Here is a 19,281-nt window from a genome sequence, read left to right on the forward strand (position 1 = left end):
TGAAAAAAATCTTGTGAGTTTTTCTATTAAAAATGACATTACTTGAAGACTTCTATACATTAATAAAGAAATGATGGACATTTGGATACTAAGTACATAAAATTGCCTTTGTTGATGACTTCACTTCCACATCCAATCTTCTTTTGTATTCGATTAATTTTACAAAGGTAATTTTACTGTTTTCAAAGACAAATCACAAAAAAAACCATGTGCACAATCTCAAAACAACTCAAATATTCCTTTGCGAAAATACAAAATTTAACAGGGTTTCTCTATCACTAAAATGATTAAAATCCTTCTTTAATTTAGTGCGAAAACTTGACCATGACTTATATGCCGAAATTTTTGGCCTGGACAGTTATCTACTTGAATCAGCATGACATTTGCAAGGTATTATTTAAAAGTTCTTTGATATGGATTCTCATTTTTAGCTTCTCCGAAAAGTGTAGAAGAATTAGTAGAAGCTTTTAACTCAATCAAAACAATTAATGTAATTTCTCTTCTTTTTCAGTTCCTGGGAGCCTGCAAACACAAAATATAATTGCAATACTGAACAGAAATACACGTGAAACAGAAAAGTTCTCATTGTTCCAGTTATTCTTATAACATAACACATAAATTAAGAGACGTCTTTGCACACTATGTAGTGAAATATAATCAGTGGCGCCATGGTGTTTTAAATCAAATATAGTGAAATATAAAATGAAACATTTCGGATAGGTAATTCTTAGTCCTTCGTTCCACCCAATTACATGGCAATTACAGGATGTAATTGGGATGTAATTACAGGATGTAATTTTTTTTTTTCGCTTCATTTTAGCTTGCTTCATCAAAGTCAGTTTTGTCGCTGACATCGTTACACTTTAACATAATTTTGGAATTCAACGTTAACTGAATAAAATAAAGGTCCTTTATTTTTAATTGAACAATAATAATGTGACTGCATGTTAGTAACAGAAATCTGACTTCGCTAAAAGTTTTTTTTTTTCCATTACTCTGCCCGAAGGATTGAAGTGCGAAGCAGTGGCGAGACGAATGAGCTATCATCCAATGCTCTGCCAGTCAAGAGACGACGATATAAAACCAAGTGGTTACCATCATTGATATCCATTGGGAGCTTTTTGTCATTCACCCTAAACGAAAAATTTAATTCCGTTGATTCCCTTGTCATTTCAGCATTCGAATGATGAAATCTGCAAAGTAGCAAAGAAATTTAACAGTAAAAAAAGTGTGCTTATCAGTTTTTTGGTGGTCAAAGCGCAAATTCCAGCATCCTACATTTTAAAAAATCTGAAACATACCAAATCAGAGCTAACTTATCACAGTCAATCGCCTCTATGTAATCAAAGATTTGTCGACAAAGTGCCGATGCTCGTGCCATCGTGTTCTTATACCCTGATTCGAAAATGTTGAATAGCATTTTTTGTAAATATAAGTAGTATAGGGGTGAAATTTCGTGATGACCATGCTATTTCTACTATCCAGTTACTCACCGCCTCATCATCTTAATGTCCTTCACCGTTCCATTAATTAATTTCAGTGATCTGGTTACTTCAGTTCCAACATTTGTTTGATTTGTGAAGTGTTCCACAGAATTTGATAAGCAATGATTTCTTGGAAGTAAAAAGAAAAGAAACGAGCAGTAATCAAGTTGAAAGTTCCTTAGTAACCTTTAGGTGCTATGTCACGGAAACTGAAACTCTTTGGTTTGTGATCAATCAGTCCTCGAACGTGCAGAACACTAACGATACGGTCAGCACCAGAAAAAATCATATTTGGCCATTTCATTTGAAGGTTCTCAAACTAGAACGAAAGATCATCAGAAATCCTACAAAATTTGAAGTTCCAATGATCCAAATATTTACATCGCACAGTTCCATTGAAATCAATCCATCAGATTTTATTCAAATACTTACAATTAAGATTCTCCATTCTTAATTCATAATTTGAATGCAATAATTTGGTAAAATATTAAAATGAAGTAGATACCGAGAAACGTTGGAACGATCGACACATTATTTCGATTGGCTTTTTTGGTGGTTCTGGCCTATAATCAGAGTTGCATTTCCCTTTTCAATAAATTTATTTTGGAACAATGCATTTTAGACCATTTTCCTTATATGAATGAAAAAATGCATACAAGACTGGACCCCGAATTGAGACATTGGTACCATCGATGTGAAAAGTGGGATCCGGTTGATCAAGGAATACTTGGAATTTTGACATGGATGCAATTGTATCCTTCAGTATCGGAAGGAACGGCTGTTTAGGATACTGGCGAATATAGTCTAAAATATGCAAGAAGCAAAAATGCTTTCTCGTTCAGTCTCAGAAAGCTGAGGTTGCAGAGGTGCCTCAGAAATGAAGTATACCAAAAAGAAGTACCGAAAGGGTTATAGAGGGAAAAAGAGATGAGAGGAAGTAAATGGAAACTATTCTACCTGCAAAATACTTAGAAAATGGTGTTTTTATCCTAAATCTTTCTGAAAAATTCTTTCTTCGATTATTTCTGAATACGACATTCGATTCTTTATCCTCTTAAGCTATCCCAAAAGTTCCGTATGACAGATCAACTAATTACTTCGCTGCCAACGGCCATGTGTGCGAATTCGTCCAAACGATGAAGGCTCCGCTAAATCAACATGTTGTCGCAATAGGATACGCTTTGTACCAAATTCACACACTGCTATTTGTCGATAATCCATACTTGCTCTTGAATACCACTTTAGAACTTTTGAACTTGATTCATCGTCATTTCTAATTTTCAAATTGCTGTTTTATGCATAATTCACAATTCAAATCATTGATGAAGCTTGACTGTTTTAAGTGAAGCTCTCACCATTTCAGAAACAGATACAAGGACAGAGATTCCTACTTAGTAGAATTTTTGAAATTTAAAAATACTTACTAGAAGAATGTCTACTTATTCTTTTTTTTATTCTCACCTGTGGCTCCATTTAAACTTCATTTTTGAATTTTTAAAATACAACCTACCGGCCAGTTAAAATGTCCAGAGCTCCTTGAAGGTAGGTTTTGGAAGGGCGTGCATCGCCGTAAGGCGCTTCCTCGACGATTGTCAAATCTCCAATGCGTTCGATATTAAATCGATAAAAGCGACGCTCATTGTCAATGAATCTACAAACATGATTTAAAAATTTACAAAAAAAGAAAAAAAAACGAGCTGCCATACTGTTACTAATATGACCTAGCGAATCATCGATATATATAGAGAAATTTTCTCGAGTTATTTCCCCAAACAGTTCTTCCATGGTATCTTTTGGCGAACCCAAATGAATTTGTCATTAACGCTAATCCATTTCCAAAGGGAAGAATAAAAGGACAATAGGTAGCAGAGAAGTCAGGGAAGGGGAACAGCCTAGAATTACTCATAAGATAATTCCCTGCAACAGTTTCCATAACTATGCGAAACACTGTTTAAAGAAATAAGAAGGTATTTACAAGACTCAGAATGACGAAATTTCAGCTTATTATATGAGGTGGGAAGTAGGGAGGTATTAAGATAAAGAGAAAGATATGCAACACAAGTTTGAGATACCTACCTGCAAAGCATCGCAAGGAAAGTCTTGGTGGTAACAATATCAAACTGTAAATTTGGGCGCAAATAACGGGTTAGTGCAATTGGAACTTCCATAGAATAGCTAGCTTCTATCAGTGTACCTTGGGTTCGTCGACGGTGCTCCAGCTTGCATGCGTCTCCTTTGAAATATGGTTCATCCTCATCTGCAGTATCTATGGAGTCAATCAAAGTACAATCTACAGTGCAATTTTAAGGTGACTGCCTATTTTGAAAGTTGTTGAAATTAAATCCTGAAGGATATTTCAATATCATCTATTGCTTCAATAATAAAAAAACAAGCCTTCAATTATCGGTGCGATTCCATCCAACTGAATAATTTTTTTTCGATTGTAACTATTTTGCAGCAAAGAATAGTCGAAAAGAGATTCCACTTTAAAATTCCTCGGGGTATCCGGTACAGTTCGTTCATCGACAGGTGCGGGGGCAGTACAGTGTCGAGAAAACGAAGTTAAGGGGTCACAACGATCTACATCCTGAAACATATGATGGCGATCTGACGACGTAAATCGGCTCATGATCCAAATTTCCAGTGACCTCAGACAACTGAACGAAGGCAAGCAAAATAGTACAATTGAATCGTGTCTGTTGTAATGCGCCTATTTCTAACTTTCAGTGACTTATTTTGAAAGCGGATAGTAATTTAAATATGCAAAAACGACCGTGGATTCCGTGGTAGTGGACATAATAGCAGATTTGTCCGATATGCAAAATATAAAATGCAATGTATCTAACTTTCTAATGATATTGTCAGAGTTACCATAAGTCTGGTGCAGTCGACACATTCTAACCAGGTTAATGATGTCACGACTACTTGACTTTTACTGGCCAGTATACTGCATTGCCTTTTTCACTTACGCTTACATTTTTTCCTTTTCGTTTGCAGTTTTTGGAAATATGTCCCGTCGTACTTCATCACTAACACATTTGAGATCAGAAAAGCAACATCGGCTTTACGGTGCATCAACGTTCGCCACAAATGCGCCACCAATTGAAAGTAAGCACCAAACGTTATCAGTTAAGCCTGCCGATTTTTCGGGTACGTTTGTTCTCCTGCCAAAAAAGTTGGTAATTTAATATGTAGCTTCAATCAGACAGTGTAATTATAACAATATATCCAATCACTTCATGGATACCAAATGTTCCTTTATTCCCACCTATTCAATAGGTGGTTTTCCCGCGAGAAAGCAATTGCCTCAGTTACAGAATTTACACACTAATTTCGACGACTTCCATTCCGTTAGAGAACTGCGCAACTATCCTGAACTATACCAATGACAAATTTTTCACAAGCTACATCGTCAAAGGTGGTTGATTGGTTTGCACTGGTTTGACAGTGTGAGGGTGGGTGGAAGTGTGGGTTTGATGTCGTTCGTGGGTTAGCCTGTAGCTTTTATTAGGGACTAATAGCATTGTTATTTCGAATACGGTTTTCCGAGTGATTACTAGGTTTCCGGCTATTCCGACCCATAATTCCAGCCAAGTAACGTGCTTTTCCAGGATTTCTATTTGGGACGTTATCGTTGTTTTTGCTTCATCCTTTACGCATACATGCAGTTAGGCATTGCTACTCTTCCGAGTTCTCTTAGCTTAACATCCCGAGATTCCCGAAATAGCATGACTGATACCTTACTTGGAAGTATGACCCGATGCAAGGACATTTCTGAATGTAGAAGCCAATCTCTTTTTCCTTCTACATTCCGTAATAACATACTCATATATTTGCAGTATTTATGGAGCTTAGGGTTGGTGGTCGTTTTCGACTTGGTCGCAAAATTGGCAGCGGTTCATTTGGTGACATCTATTTGGGTAATGAATTTTATTCAGAATTTTCTTTGAAAATATCGATATTCTTAAAGTTCAAGAGCTTTAAGAATATTGTAAATCGTAAAAGTATTCATGACTAAGACTGGAAATAAATTTAAGAAATACGAAATGATGAAGAGCATGGTTCTGTCATTTCATAGATCTCTCTTATTTGACTGATAGAAACAGAATAAGTCAATTTCGTCGTCACTTCCATTTTTTTTTCTTTTTTGGATTTATTTAATTGAGTTGTCTACTGTTTTACAGGCCAGAATATCGTAACACAGGAAGAGGTAGCAATCAAGTTGGAATGTGTGAAAACCAAGCATCCACAGTTACACATCGAAGCTAGATTATATAAACTGATGAGTGGAGGAATAGGTATTCCCCAAGTAAGTATTATTCGCTATAACCCATCCGTAGCTCAATTGACTTTTTGCTGCAGACTAATTTGCATAAATCAAAATAGTTGTTTTGTTTGGTAGCCTTTTTATTCTTGATATGGCTGAACTCAAGCTCTTTAACCAAATTCGTATTAGTGACACCATATTTTGTAAGCAGAACTTTGGATTGTGTGTGCAGAGTTCTCATGACACGTCTAATTAATTCCAGTTGCGTAGATTGGATAATATAACTATGGATTTTAGTTCAGGAAAATGAATCTGGTAGTACTTTAGCAATAAGCATGAATTTGCTAGTTCAAAACAATGGCTTTCAATTTTTGAAAAAAAAATTTGAAAGCTGTTGGCAATTAATATAGTTGTCTTTAAAAAAAAAAAGAAAAAACATTTTTTTTTAGGTGAAATGGTGTGGTTACGAAGGTGAATACAATGTTATGGTTATGGAGCTACTGGGACCATCTTTGGAAGATTTATTTAATTTTTGCTCACGAAAATTTACTCTAAAGACTGTATTACTGTTAGCTGATCAAATGGTAGGACTGTTGAAATATTTGGGATTCAGTACTTTAAATTACGTAATCTGTATTTGGTAATCATTTAACGAAGAATAGTGTGGTTTAAATTTCTATGCATTATAATTTAGGTTTAAGGGTGCCGGAAATTTCATATTCTGGAAAAATATTTTCTTCTTTTGTACCTACAGTTATAAGTAATGCACTAAGAAGAGCCGATAACAGACACTGAAATCCTTGTGAATCAAGTTAATCAATTAGTTGAAGTTACAAAACGATGCTCTAAGTAACCACTAGACTTATGTTCTAGAGTTTCGATCAGTCTAGTTTGTACGAAAAGTTTTTTACATGTTGAAAATTTTCTGGGTGTAAAGTGTTGTATAACTTATATGCGAAGGAAGTGGACTATAAATTGAAGGATGAAGAAGCCCTAGAAGCATTCCAGATGAGGCATCGTGATATTCGAAATAGAGTTCTGAGTTTCGAAACGAGTTAATTTTCAGCTATCCCGCATCGAATATATCCATTCGAGAGATTTTATTCATCGCGATATCAAACCTGACAATTTTTTGATGGGATTAGGCAAGAAAGGCAATTTAGTTTATGTAAGTATTTTTAATTTTTCCATGTTCATAGGCATATATCGCATTACAAGTTGTATAACCAAAACCTTTAACAGTTACAGTCTTCTGAAATCTTTAACTAGGACATAGTTTCATTTAGAATACTACAGAATAATACTTTCGAAAATTTTAAACAAGAAAAAGTATTGCCAGATATCTGCGGAAATCAGACAATTTGAACCTAATGAATGTGATGAATAAACGAAGTGGTTTGCAGTGTAAGTGGTATCCGTGATATGTGACGGACTGTATACTATTCTTTGTGATAAAACGATTTGATCTATTAAAACATAGCTGGAAGCGTAGTTTGTCTCCCTTAAACCTCCTTTAAATACATTTCAGATTATTGATTTTGGACTTGCGAAGAAATATCGCTGTAGTAGGACACATGCTCATATTCCGTATAGAGAAAATAAGAACCTTACTGGAACGGCAAGATATGCATCTGTTAACACTCATCTTGGAATAGGTGTGAATATGAGTATTTTGTTATCAAATTTAAAAGTGGAACTAACTTTTTGCGCATCTGCGCCCTTTATTATCGCCATCTCGAACAGACTATGATTAGGAAATAGGAGTGAAAGAGTTACTTGACTATTGTTACTTGATCAATTAAAAATAGCAGTAATATCGAAGGCAGTTTTTGACGGGTACTTGAAGAGAAGTGATAGGATGACTTTTATACTTTGAATTTTTTATAGAACAGAGTCGAAGGGATGATATTGAATCACTCGGGTATGTACTTATGTATTTCAATCGTGGTACCTTGCCCTGGCAAGGTTTGAAAGCAGCAACAAAACGACAGAAATATGATAAAATCTCGGAGAAAAAAATGAGCACACCTGTTGAAGAACTTTGTGCCGGATATCCAGGCATGTCTCCGTGTTACTTTGGTTGCTTTACATTAACTCTGATTTGCTTTGAATATTTAGGTTTACTGATAATTTCAAGTTTGAATTTCAGCCAGCCTGCATCGACCACTTCGAATGCACTGAATTCCTGACATCTTTTCTTGAAATAATCGTTTACTAGAAACGTGATGATATATCATAAATTGTAAATTAAATGGCAAATACCTAGTACAACATAATCTTTTTATGTGCATCACTACCTTTTTTCTTCCAAAACTTACCGTATTTTCATTTTCAGAAGCTTTTGCTGCTTATCTGAAGTATTGCAAATGTCTGGGCTTCGAAGAGCAACCGGATTATTCGCATTTACGTCAACTTTTCCGAAATTTATTCCATCGACAGGGTTTCACCTATGATTATGTTTTCGACTGGAATTTGCTCAAGTAAGAAGTTGAGACTTAAATTTCCAGTTTTTTTTCCTAAAATTTTTTTGTCACCCTTATAAGAGTATTTTGTAGCTATGATTCAAACCAAACTGAACCGAACCAAAATTAACCTAGTTTCCATTGTTTAATTGTTTTAACGAACACGATGTCTAAGGGAAATAATCTCTCACTATTGATTTCATTTTGAGAAAACTTAAAACTCAAATCAGTTTATTATGTGCAATCTTCTGACATGCTTTACTGCTCTAGAATCGTTTTTATTCTTTATAGAACTGCCAAACGTATGCAGCCTTCGCAGGGGCAGCAGATAGCGCAGCAAAGAATGACTATTGAGTAGTAAAGGTACATTTATTATTTTTGAAATTCAAAGAGAAAGAATGGGTGTGTTTGAGATTTATTAAAATGTTTAATGTGAAACTGTATTTTCGGAGCTCTGTTACAATGGACAAAGTTCAAATTAAATTACTTCAGTTTTATTTAAGATTTGAAGAGATGCAGTGTGAAATATGAATAAGGCTAGTGAATCCGTTATTTGTTGGAGATCATAGTCTTTTATTGAAAAACTGTTATCCCATAATTTTTGCTCTTAAATACTTGGAGTGATCTGAGGTATTTTAGGTGCGCTTAACTGTCGTTTTATGGATGAAGTCGGATATTGTGTTACTACTTGTGTAATTTAACTATATTTAACATAATTTCAGAGTAAGTCACGGGTCAGTTTTGGGTGTGCCAGCAAACAGTTACTGATGTATAAAGCAAAAAACAAAAATCTATTGTGTACAGAAGTATTCATGGCTTGCAAATAACCTCGTCGTCAAGTTACTAGTTTACTGATCATCGTTCAGCATACTTCGTCATGATTATGTTACTTTACAGTGGGCACAGCAAATCAGATGTTTTTTTTTTGTGCCCTCTTTTGGGCATAATTTATTTGGTTTGAAATTCATTGCGTTTCCTAATTTTGATTGGGGTTGGAATGTTGACAGTCTAGAGTTTCTGCAAAAAAAAAAAAAAAAAAAAAAGTGAAAAACTCTAAACTGGTCAAATGTATGAAGTATAAAAGACAGTTATGCATTGCTGTGCATATGCCATTGTTCTTATCAGTTTGATAATTCGGTATTCGAAATCCCTTTTTTGGCTCCATGCTGAGAATAAGAATTTTACGGTATGGTATCGGAAAGCTTGGCGATGTAATGCAAATTCAGCAGAAGGAAAATTACAGAACACTAGTGTGGTTTAAATATATTCCCGTTTTCTTTAATAAATAATTCCAAGCCACTGCCACTAACCGGATAAGTGATGTTTTCGCAACATTTTATGCTGTAAGGAATTACGGCTGTTTTACCCTTAACATATTTTAGTTCCCCTAGATTATGGTTTTCCCAAATTGATTTTGGGAGGTTAGCGATTTCATATGCATCACATCTCGGTCACTTTTACTTTTGGTGCTTGATTGCATGATACCGCGACGAAGTTTACATTCCACATAAACTTTTAGTGTGACTTGTTTTGTCGACATATGAATGCATGTACGATGCATTTTTGTTTTCATAACTTATTCAAATCCTTCATTTCTTTGTTCATCCTTCGTTCGGAATTAAATTTATGACAAAATTTCTAGAATTGTGAAATGAAATCAAATAGTAATGAGGAAGGATCTAGGGGATTTAAGGGTACAGGGATAAGAACAAAAATAAAAAGATTTTTAAAGCGAGCGCAAGATAATGTGCTCCGACCCACTCCAACTTCCTATTTCTGTGAAATAATTTATTCACTTGACTGCTTTAACTAAATTTTGACGCGATCATTTAGAAATTCAGTCCATTTTAAACAAACTGTAAATGCTTCATGATAACTACATGTTCTTTGAAGAATCAGTATGATTACGAATTACTGGGATAACATCACTGGCTTTGTGGAGGTAACAATTTTTTATTGAGTTAGGTGAAAGCTTAGTCAAGGGTAGTTTCTGTAGAAATCTTCACTATCATGATGGATAAAATCTTTTCGATTGTGAGCAAGTTTCGGTTCAGATATCGCCAGTGGTCGAGGTGAAGGATTGGTTCCATGTAATCATTCCTTGTTGGAAAATTCAGGCTTTAATTTGCGCTCAATTTTCAACATCCTGTATTATTTTGGTTTTGTTTTCGGAACTTGTGTGCTACTCAGTTATATTTATTTACCCAACCCTCAGGCTTACGCCGTCTTTCAATTGCTTAAGGCACGATCATTTGTGTTTGTTTTGCCAACGAAAAGCAAAAAAAAAGAAGTCACACTCTATGCGCTCTTTGGTATTCGAATTTCCTTATTTTTATTTTATTTGAAAATTTCCAGTCGTTTTTTGCACTTTAAGATGCTTCTGCACTAGCTCACAATATTATTCCTTTCCCAAATTTCTTGTCTCTTAGGCTGCTTTGAGCTTCTGTGCTTTATTGGCTGCTGTTTTCATGTGATTTAATTAGTTGTCAGCATTTCATCCTCATTATCACTGTTAATTTTGGATATTTGATACACAACACGAAAGTAAACATTTCGTTTGAAAATTTGTCTTTTGGACCTAACAATGTACGTGTTCATTCCATTCAGTGAGGTAACATGGGGTGTAGTTTTTTTTTTTTACTGTTTCATGACTGCATGAACGGTTTCGACAATTTTAAAACACCTATTTGCACAGGGTGAAGTGTGCGCAATATCTGCGTTACCACCAGAAACTAGCAGGTTGGCTTCTAGTATTGATAAGTGCCATTGTTACTTGTCAGAGAAACACTGAGGTTTATAAAATTTGGATTCCATTGTGGAAGATTTCTGGGAATTCGTGCAAAGTAGTAGGGTTATTGAATTTACACCATTCAAAATCTTTCAGTTCTTAAGAGTACTGTGCTTTTAGTACCAAGCATTATGTCAATACAATTGTTTGATGACTAAAAATGGGTCATATTTGGCTTTCTCAATTTCGAAAGAGTATTTGTCTTCATGAGCTCCTTGAATGAATGCTTTCGATGGAGCAACCGTATTTCGCCATTTATTAATCTCCATATTTAAACTGTATAAGTTTGCATATTTTAGGTGATGTCTTATGAGCTGAATAGTTGTGAATGAGCTTCATTTTATTTGAATGTACAAGGTGTCATCGTTTGCCATTGTTCGTTAAGTATTTTGATGAGGCATGTCGCGGAATAGGTAAATTTCTTGTTGAAGATTTCAATATTTGAATTTAGTATTTGGATGTATTTTTCATCAATTTCTGTAGATTGATTTCCCGAAAACGAAATTTTTTCTATTTCATTGGTTTATTTGTTCTGACCACTTGCATACTTTCAGGAAAGATGTAGTGACTCTGTTCGACGTATTCTGTGAAGTTGGAGCAACGTTGGATGGTGGGGTAGCTGTTATCCTTCAGAAATATCCTGATGATTTCAATCATGAACAAACACTGAAGTCTATAGCTGAATTTAGCTTTCCTTGTGGCGTCGATGAGTTAGTTTTTGGCAAAATTTCTCATTTTTTTCTCACAAAAATTTGTCTTGCCATAATTTCGCATTTGTTTGGTGTTGGTTCAAGATTTGAAAAAGTTCGATTTATCACGGGTGTTGTTTTGAAAAAAACAGGATGAAGAAAAGAATCTTGGTTACAGGATCTTGGTTACATTTTTCCTCTTGCGTACACTTTTCCTCATTGTGGATTTCCAAAAACATACATTACATTTGAGCAGCAAGATGAGAAATGGCACGATAAAAAAAAAAAACTTCAACGAGATTAAATTTCATTTTCCAAACTATTCTGATATCTCGAAATGTAATACCCAGGATAATATGCTTGAAATAAAACGGCTTTTGCAGCTATAACATGGAAGCAGTACAACTGTTTTCATTTGTTTTAACAGATGAAAAATCGCAATACACGTATGCTTTTTGTCGATATACACCACACAATAATACATGTATTTGCATTATCAGGTTTCGTTGTAATCTTTCTAGTTTCCTCGTACTTCTATAGATTTGAGTTTTCTTTATAATGTACTGCGAGCATGAGTATATGTCACCTTGCTGATTGCTTAGTTTAGTCCCAGACTAACCCACTATTTCTAGACAAGTCGCGATGCGGATTCTTTGAAGTGAATGACTTTTACTGATTTTTCAGGTATTTTGTACACTGCCGTTTCAGAAAATTTGATGCTTGGAAAATTTAAATTGTTTCAATTATTCTGATTTTCACGACCTGCTAAATGAAAGTTTTGCAGCGGTCTTCCATGGGCCAGTGTTTTCTACAAAATTCTTAATCACATATCAGCAGTGATGAACAACAGACCGGTATGTGAAGATTTCAAACCCTGATAAATCTTTTCATTTCCGAAACGTTTTCGCAGCCGAGATCAGATAAAATTTTGTAATAATTGAAATTATCCGAACATTCCATGTTCTAAATTCCAAAATTTTCAAGACAAATGAATTGGATTCTTTCCTGACGTGTGCTTACCATACACCTATTCCTGGTCCTGGCGAAAGTTTACGTATCGAATCTAGTCTTGGTGTAAATGTTTGTTTTTCTTTATTCTTGTGTTGACCTCCTCTGTTTGCTCCATTTTCAATGATAATTTCAAATTTCCAAAATGATAACATGAGTGAAGCGGTCAAAATTTAATAATTCCACACTAAAAGTTGTTTGAACTTGAGTTTCTGAGTCATCGACATTATTGATGTATTATTAAAATGACCAAGTATTTTAAAAACAGAAAAAGTGAAAATAAGATACGTGCACTGCAGGAACTAATACTTCACTCCTGTTCAGGAGATACGAGCTTCAGTCCATCTACTTTTTTTCTTTTTTTATTACAGAAACTACAAATAATTGTGCCAGATAGCGGTAGATTGCCCACTTTGAAAGAGGATAAATTTATGCTTGAATTTTACAACGCCATATCAGAAAAGCAAATGATCGCACTGTATGCGAGGCAAGTATCTTTACTTTTAGTTTTAGTTTCTACTTTTGTTGACTTCAAAAAGTTTTGGGAATATTTTTCGGGTGTGAAATTTCTAATTTGCAGCTTATTGAAGGAACGGCGCATTTTATTTACGAGTCCGAAATTAAGTCAACTTTCATCGTGTATATTTGCTGCTGCTGCGTTGCTTTATCCAATGCATTGGCAAAACCTTTTCATTCCTGTACTTCCTGTTAGTCTAGTTGATATGCTCATGTAAGTTTATTGTTTATTACTTTGGCTTCTAATTTTTCCACCGTTTGCCTTTGTTTTTCAATATTCTCTATTGTAAGTGTAGTGTAATTTGTTTCGTTCCCTTAGTCTACCAGCTCGTCCCATTCATTTTTCTTTTTCTATTGTGTAAATATTGCTATATATAAGATTTTCAAAAGGCACGTTTTACGAATCTTCTCATTCCAATTAGTTTATCTGTTGGTTAAGACCTTGGTCAGTCAACGCAGCACTGTTTTTGGTTTGTTTAAACTTCTTTGAATATGCTCGGTATTACTGTGCTTCGATATTACTCCTCATCTCGACCACATTCCAATGTGTAAAGATTTTTGCGAAAGTGTTTTTGCTTGTAACGGTAAGACTTCGTTTAGAACTGATATCGTTTAACAAAGCCTGTTTTTTTTTTAATATCAATTTTCAGGGCGCCAATGCCGTATCTTATAGGTGTGCCAAAGAAAACTTTACAGGTTTGTCATTTTGACTTTATCACATTTAGAGTTTTGAGTTGATTGTTGCAAGGAGCGGTAGATTGTGGCTTAATAACTTTCAGTATACTTATTTCAAAAACGATGAAAAAAAAATTTTCATTTAAAATCTGTGAAAGTCTCTTGCTTTCTTGCAGAGATATATGTCGCATGCTGTATAAGTTTGAATGAGCTACTCTAAGTTTCAATTTAGTCTGTGAAACAGCTTGAACTCGGCGATGTGATGGTCATCGATTTGGAGGAACGTACACTGCAATGTGCTCATAACGATGTACTTGATTTGCCGGCTGAAGCATTGAATATCCTTCGACATCATTTACATTCATCCTCCAATATGTTCTTTTCCGATGGATTAGCTCGTTCTTTCCTGAGGTTAGCGATTTAGTATAATACTTGATATAAGCAATTTGTGGACTAGAGGTCGCAGCATATTAGATGGATAAAAGCTATTCGTTAAGATGAAAGTTTAGTAATATGAAAATTCTGCATGATAATTTTTTTTCAATTATTTTGCAGATTATATTTCAGGACAAACGTTTTTCTTTTTGGTGGTTACCATAAAGGATTGTCATGCTCATCGTATTCTTTTTCATGGGATCGCCAAAAATTTATTCAAAATCAGAAACCTGGTCTTCAGGCTTATTTGCGATCCCTGCTTGGACAAGATGGTGTACAGTATCTTGAACGGGTGAGAGTGTCCGATCATATGAAAACTGTGTAGCTTTTACTTGTTAACATACCCTGAACATTATGTTGGTCTTCAAAATCGTCAATTCATTCATTGCATTACATATCTTAATAGTGAAGATATCCTAACCATTTTTATTGTTTAATTTCTTTGCAGTTTATCGATGAAAGGATTGCAGCGCTGAACTCTGGAGCACCAATTGACGATGAATTTGAAAAAGAGATTCGTGTTAATGAAATGAAATCATCGAAGACATCACATCTGGTATGTGCTAATTTTGGATTCTCGAAAAATCTCGTTATCCAATCATTTTGTCTTCTCAAACTTTATTGCGTTATTTTGGTCCTGACTAGGTTGAAAATCTGATACTGTTACAGAATCATCCAGAAATGTTTCAGAATGCAGTAACTTCTGTAAGACTTTTATCAGTACTGCTATTGTGGTTGCTGTAATTGTGATAGTGTTTCATTCATTTGTGATTTTTACTTACATGATTTGTTTAAAAGACGGGAAAGAGGAATTGTTTACAAATCACCATTGTGAAATGTTCATGTTGGCTAATGCCCTTGTAGGAGCACATCCGCAAAATTGTTTCCATTTTTCGCTTTTCATTCCTGGCAGTTCCCTTTGGTATTTTAGGAATTGAATTCTTGGACATATGGATCATAAACCCAATCTCTGTGACAAAATCCCCATGAATTCATCGTTGGTCTGTAAAACTGCGATAGTTCCATTTCCTCTCCAACTGTTTATTGTTTATGCATGGGGAGAATGCTTTACTGTCACTTTATTGTTTCTCATTAATTTTCCTTTACATTTAGGTTCGAGAAAATGCAAATGATGTAATTGGTCTATTGAAGGATAAAGTTCACTCCATTGCGGTAATTCTTCACTTCGTTTCTGTAGCAAAGCGTTCTTTAAGGGTCCTTCGTTTTAAAGGTCCCGTTAAACTGATAGTTATAGTTAGAAGGAATTTAATTTAATCCAACAGCTTGAAATTGATTTGAATAGCGGCAATTTTATTTTGAAATCTTAAGCGATTTTTAGCTGAAAGAGCGTTTGGGTCGTTTAACCCCAAAAGAAATTCGACGGGTTTCTTCTAGAAAATCACATCCTTTTTATGATGATGGAAAGCTTTCATTCGACACACAGCAGTGGATGACCGAAAATAAGGTGGAACCTGATGATGAGGTATGATTTTAATATGCTTCAAATTAAGAAAAATCTGAATGGCAAATGTATAGTGTCTGACAAGATTGGAGCAGAAGACACATCCAGCAAATACTTCTTTTTTTCAAGTCTTATTACAATTTTTTCACGGCAATAGTTATGCTTTAGTTAAACGGAATAGTTTGACGACTGGCTATATAGGAACTCATTGTGTCATCATGAAGCTGATGCATTTCATTGCCTTGCTTGATGGTGATTAATCGTAGCAAGGCTAAAACACAGAGTAATCATTAATTCTGATGAGGTTATAACTGTAATGTTCCTTTTAGACCACGTCATCAGTAGTTGAAGAAACAACGGATCTGATCGATCTTAGCGATAACTTATTACCATCAACATCGAATCATAAAGCTGATGGCCCAGCACGACCACCCTGTACTTCAGGAACAGCAGCGAAACTTACAAATACTCCCCCACATCACTCCTCACTACAATTCCTGAATTTTGATCCATTCGCATCACTGCCATCTGCTACTTCCTCACCACCAAGTCCGGTTAACTGCAGTGTTCCCAGAGACCGTTGGCAACGTTTTGATTGATCCTACTCGCAATTTATTCGTTCATCTTTTTCCTTTCAGTCGTGCAATACGGACTCTGCTATTTTATCATTTTATACTTTGTTCAGGAATTGTTTTAAGAAATAACCACGTTGACGACCGATTACATTCATTTTTGGTATGGAATTTTAACTCCCACCCAATATTGTGTCAGTGGTTCAACATTTGATTACACGTAAAATCCTGGCTACCCTTTCCTGTACTCATTTACCACTTTTTCTGTTTTCCTATTTTCATTTTCCATATGAAGACTCAGTAAAATAATATATTTTTATATATTTTCTATTTTCATAAATCTAAGCACACCAACAATGTGTAGTCTGGGGTGTTGGTGTTTGGGCACGTACAATGTTAGGCGTGTTAGGCCTTTGTAGAATGAAACTATAGGATAGCAAAATGATGTATGTAATACGAATAATACAAATCTTGGATTAACAGGTTATATGTCATAAAAAAGATAAAACAATTTGCGAAGTCATGGCTTACTTCGTGGAACGATTTATGCTGAAACAGCTCCCTACTTTTTGACCGGTAAGCTGAAGTCCAGTGTTCCGGGTAACAATGATCTGATCTGCTCAAAGATAACCATTCCTTTTTCTTTTTCTAACGAAAGTGCGACCATCATTAACTGGTCTGGCTCAACTGTCTTCACAAACTTCAAACGGTGGAACAATCAAATATTGGAAAAGGATGGCATCAATAAAACGCTGCCCGAAAGAACTACGAGCAGTAATGCATTGGTAAACATCAGTCAAAAATACAAGTATCAGCAGATACCACCACACAAATCAAATTCGAAAAGACAACAACATGCAGGAGGCTATGCAGAAAATGAACATCAAGCAACAGAAATTCGTAGTTGATAACAATGAACCGATCAGCCATTTTAAGCAATGACATAAATTTCAGATTTTACCACAAACTAAAGACCATCAATACACGTTATTCGAATACCGATATCAAGACAGTACGCACTGTTTGCGGAATGGAAAGAAAAAAAAACAATAGAGTGATTTCTGACCCTCCACCATGTTCCGGCATCTTTTTAGGAATATTTCACGATGAGATACCATCCCCACTATATATAAAGTGTTGGGAACAAACCGGAAGTATCCGTATAAATTTCATCAAAACTAATTGCTTTTATTAAAAATATCCCTAAAAAATAACTGGAACTACTTAAGGTGTTAAATTTTGAATGGAGGAAGAATTGTCGGACTGATAATCCTAGTGAATGTCAAACTTTTCGTGTCAAAACTAGCAATGGAAAGGATTGCGGAGTGGTTTCAAAATTAAATTAAAATCTCTGAATTTCAAAGTGACTACGCATCCCAGCAGTCACAATCCATCGTCAAGAAAAGTGGATAAATGCCGAGAGCATCCCTTGCTATTCATTTCAGCAGTATAAACAAATGACCACTATGTTTATCACTATCTTACCATCATTTCTTTTCAGTGGGAAGACTTCACAAGTATAAAACTACCGCTGAATATTTAGGACTGTTGAAATCAATGTAGAATTTCTGCACATAAAATTACAAAGTTTGTGGGAATATGCACACCTAAAATTATTTAGGGAAATCCTGTAATCAAAAAAATACAGGGAAAAGTTCTAACCTGAAGTAATATATCTTTGAAACTGGTCAAACTATTATGAAACAAATTATTGCCTGATAAATATGTAACAAGCCAATTTTATAAACGAGAATAATGCTTAATGTAAATCCAGTGAGTGAGAAGACTGAAGTGATATAAGGAAGCTGCTTCTATACATTTTTACATCAAAATATTGAGCCAGTTCAGCGCTAGACTCTGAACAAGACTATTCGGATAGAAACACATTAGACGTTGAGTAAATAAATCTATAGAATACACCAAAAAAAAAGTTAAGAGGTTACTCAAGGAATTGAACAATTTCAAATTATAACCGTAGGATGGTTTCCAAGGGAAAATAACTTGTTGGTCTACTTCACGTCAACATGTGCATATAAAAATTGTGAACAAAGTGACGGTAAAAAAATAAAAAACTAAAGCTTAGTGATCTCGTTTGGTCTGTTTAAATCGATTATTGATTTCGGTTTATAAGGTAAAGGGGGTTTAGGCAATGTATTATAGCTTTCAGCTCCAGATAGTGTTCCAGCATGCTGGTGACATGCATCAGTATCCAAATGTACCACAGTACGATTGTCTTTTGTACAAGCAACTGGAACAGGTGCATTACGACAAATCTCGACTGAATTTCGGCTTCGCAGAAGATCAGGTTGTAACATTTTAGCAACCTCTTGTGAGTTATCATGCTCTACTGGATCAATAGTAAAAGTCTGAAATCCTCCATCCGGTGTAGACGATCGCCCCACATTACGTGGTGGCGGTGGACGTAATGGCCGAGTTGTTTCGTGATAGGAACGAGTCATTTGTTGGGAAGCAAAATTATCACATATTTCAACATTAGTTGTACAGCCATATTCAGCCATCGAATCACTGGATGCAACTGATGGACTTTTACTAATAAAATTATTCAAATTTTCTAAGCTAGACGACATCTCTTCTATGCTATCATTGCAAAGATTCGAATGATTAGTAGTACAATTATTGCTATTGCTGTTACAATTTGAATAACCCACAACAGGTGGCGGTGGTGCTGGCCACTTGGGACGGGAACGTAAAGTGGAAGAAGCTGATAGTGGTTGCGATGTTTGTTGTAGTACTGAGGTTGTATTGCGCAACTGCACTGAATTCTTACAAGAACTGCTAGAAAAGTTAAGCTAAAAACAACTATAATCCAAAAGAAAACTTCTTAACTTTCGAGCATAATCACAAAAATAGAATCAAGAAACAAAAACTACAAAATGATTGTGATTATCTTAACGATAGTGTT

At 35.1% G+C, this 19,281-nt stretch overlaps 4 protein-coding genes across 4 annotated transcripts in view; 2 read left to right on the plus strand and 2 right to left on the minus strand.

Annotated features, from left to right (window-relative positions):
• Positions 1-366: 366 nt before the first annotated feature.
• On the minus strand, positions 367-4,281 carry LOAG_05801 (hypothetical protein; the record flags this gene model as incomplete). The annotated part of the gene is made up of 11 exons (XM_020446974.1): positions 367-522; positions 996-1,133; positions 1,302-1,395; positions 1,671-1,803; positions 1,990-2,047; positions 2,141-2,288; positions 2,582-2,712; positions 2,995-3,135; positions 3,561-3,741; positions 3,879-4,071; positions 4,258-4,281. 11 exons carry the CDS (start codon positions 4,279-4,281, stop codon positions 486-488), a joined length of 1,278 nt encoding a protein of 425 aa, XP_020302746.1. The 3' UTR covers positions 367-485.
• A 916-nt stretch (positions 4,282-5,197) lies between these two features.
• Positions 5,198-9,139, plus strand: LOAG_05803 (CK1/CK1/CK1-D protein kinase). Its single transcript, XM_020446975.1, has 9 exons — positions 5,198-5,404; positions 5,669-5,793; positions 6,201-6,335; positions 6,818-6,919; positions 7,280-7,406; positions 7,639-7,809; positions 8,087-8,231; positions 8,505-8,576; positions 8,936-9,139. Exons 1-8 carry the CDS (start codon positions 5,329-5,331, stop codon positions 8,569-8,571), a joined length of 948 nt encoding a protein of 315 aa, XP_020302747.1. The 5' UTR covers positions 5,198-5,328; the 3' UTR covers positions 8,572-8,576; positions 8,936-9,139.
• A 2,151-nt stretch (positions 9,140-11,290) lies between these two features.
• On the plus strand, positions 11,291-16,840 carry LOAG_05804 (hypothetical protein). The gene is made up of 14 exons (XM_003141343.2): positions 11,291-11,414; positions 11,556-11,711; positions 12,074-12,190; positions 12,475-12,544; positions 12,675-12,770; positions 13,070-13,185; positions 13,279-13,428; positions 13,865-13,910; positions 14,122-14,300; positions 14,457-14,616; positions 14,773-14,880; positions 15,438-15,497; positions 15,664-15,807; positions 16,116-16,840. The coding sequence occupies exons 1-14, from the start codon at positions 11,401-11,403 to the stop codon at positions 16,383-16,385; spliced, it is 1,686 nt and encodes a 561-aa protein (XP_003141391.1). The 5' UTR covers positions 11,291-11,400; the 3' UTR covers positions 16,386-16,840.
• A 1,527-nt stretch (positions 16,841-18,367) lies between these two features.
• Positions 18,368-19,281, minus strand: part of LOAG_18220 (RhoGAP domain-containing protein) — a gene marked incomplete at its 5' end in the record, with an annotated part of 4,666 nt that continues 3,752 nt past the window's right edge. The window contains one exon of the mRNA XM_020450884.1: positions 18,368-19,154. Within this exon, the coding sequence (XP_020305388.1) occupies positions 18,431-19,154 (724 nt within the window). The 3' untranslated portion in view covers positions 18,368-18,430. The remainder of the gene's footprint in view (positions 19,155-19,281) is intronic.

The sequence above is a fragment of the Loa loa genome, assembly GCF_000183805.2.
Source record: "Loa loa unplaced genomic scaffold supercont3.229, whole genome shotgun sequence".
NCBI lineage: Eukaryota > Metazoa > Nematoda > Chromadorea > Rhabditida > Onchocercidae > Loa > Loa loa.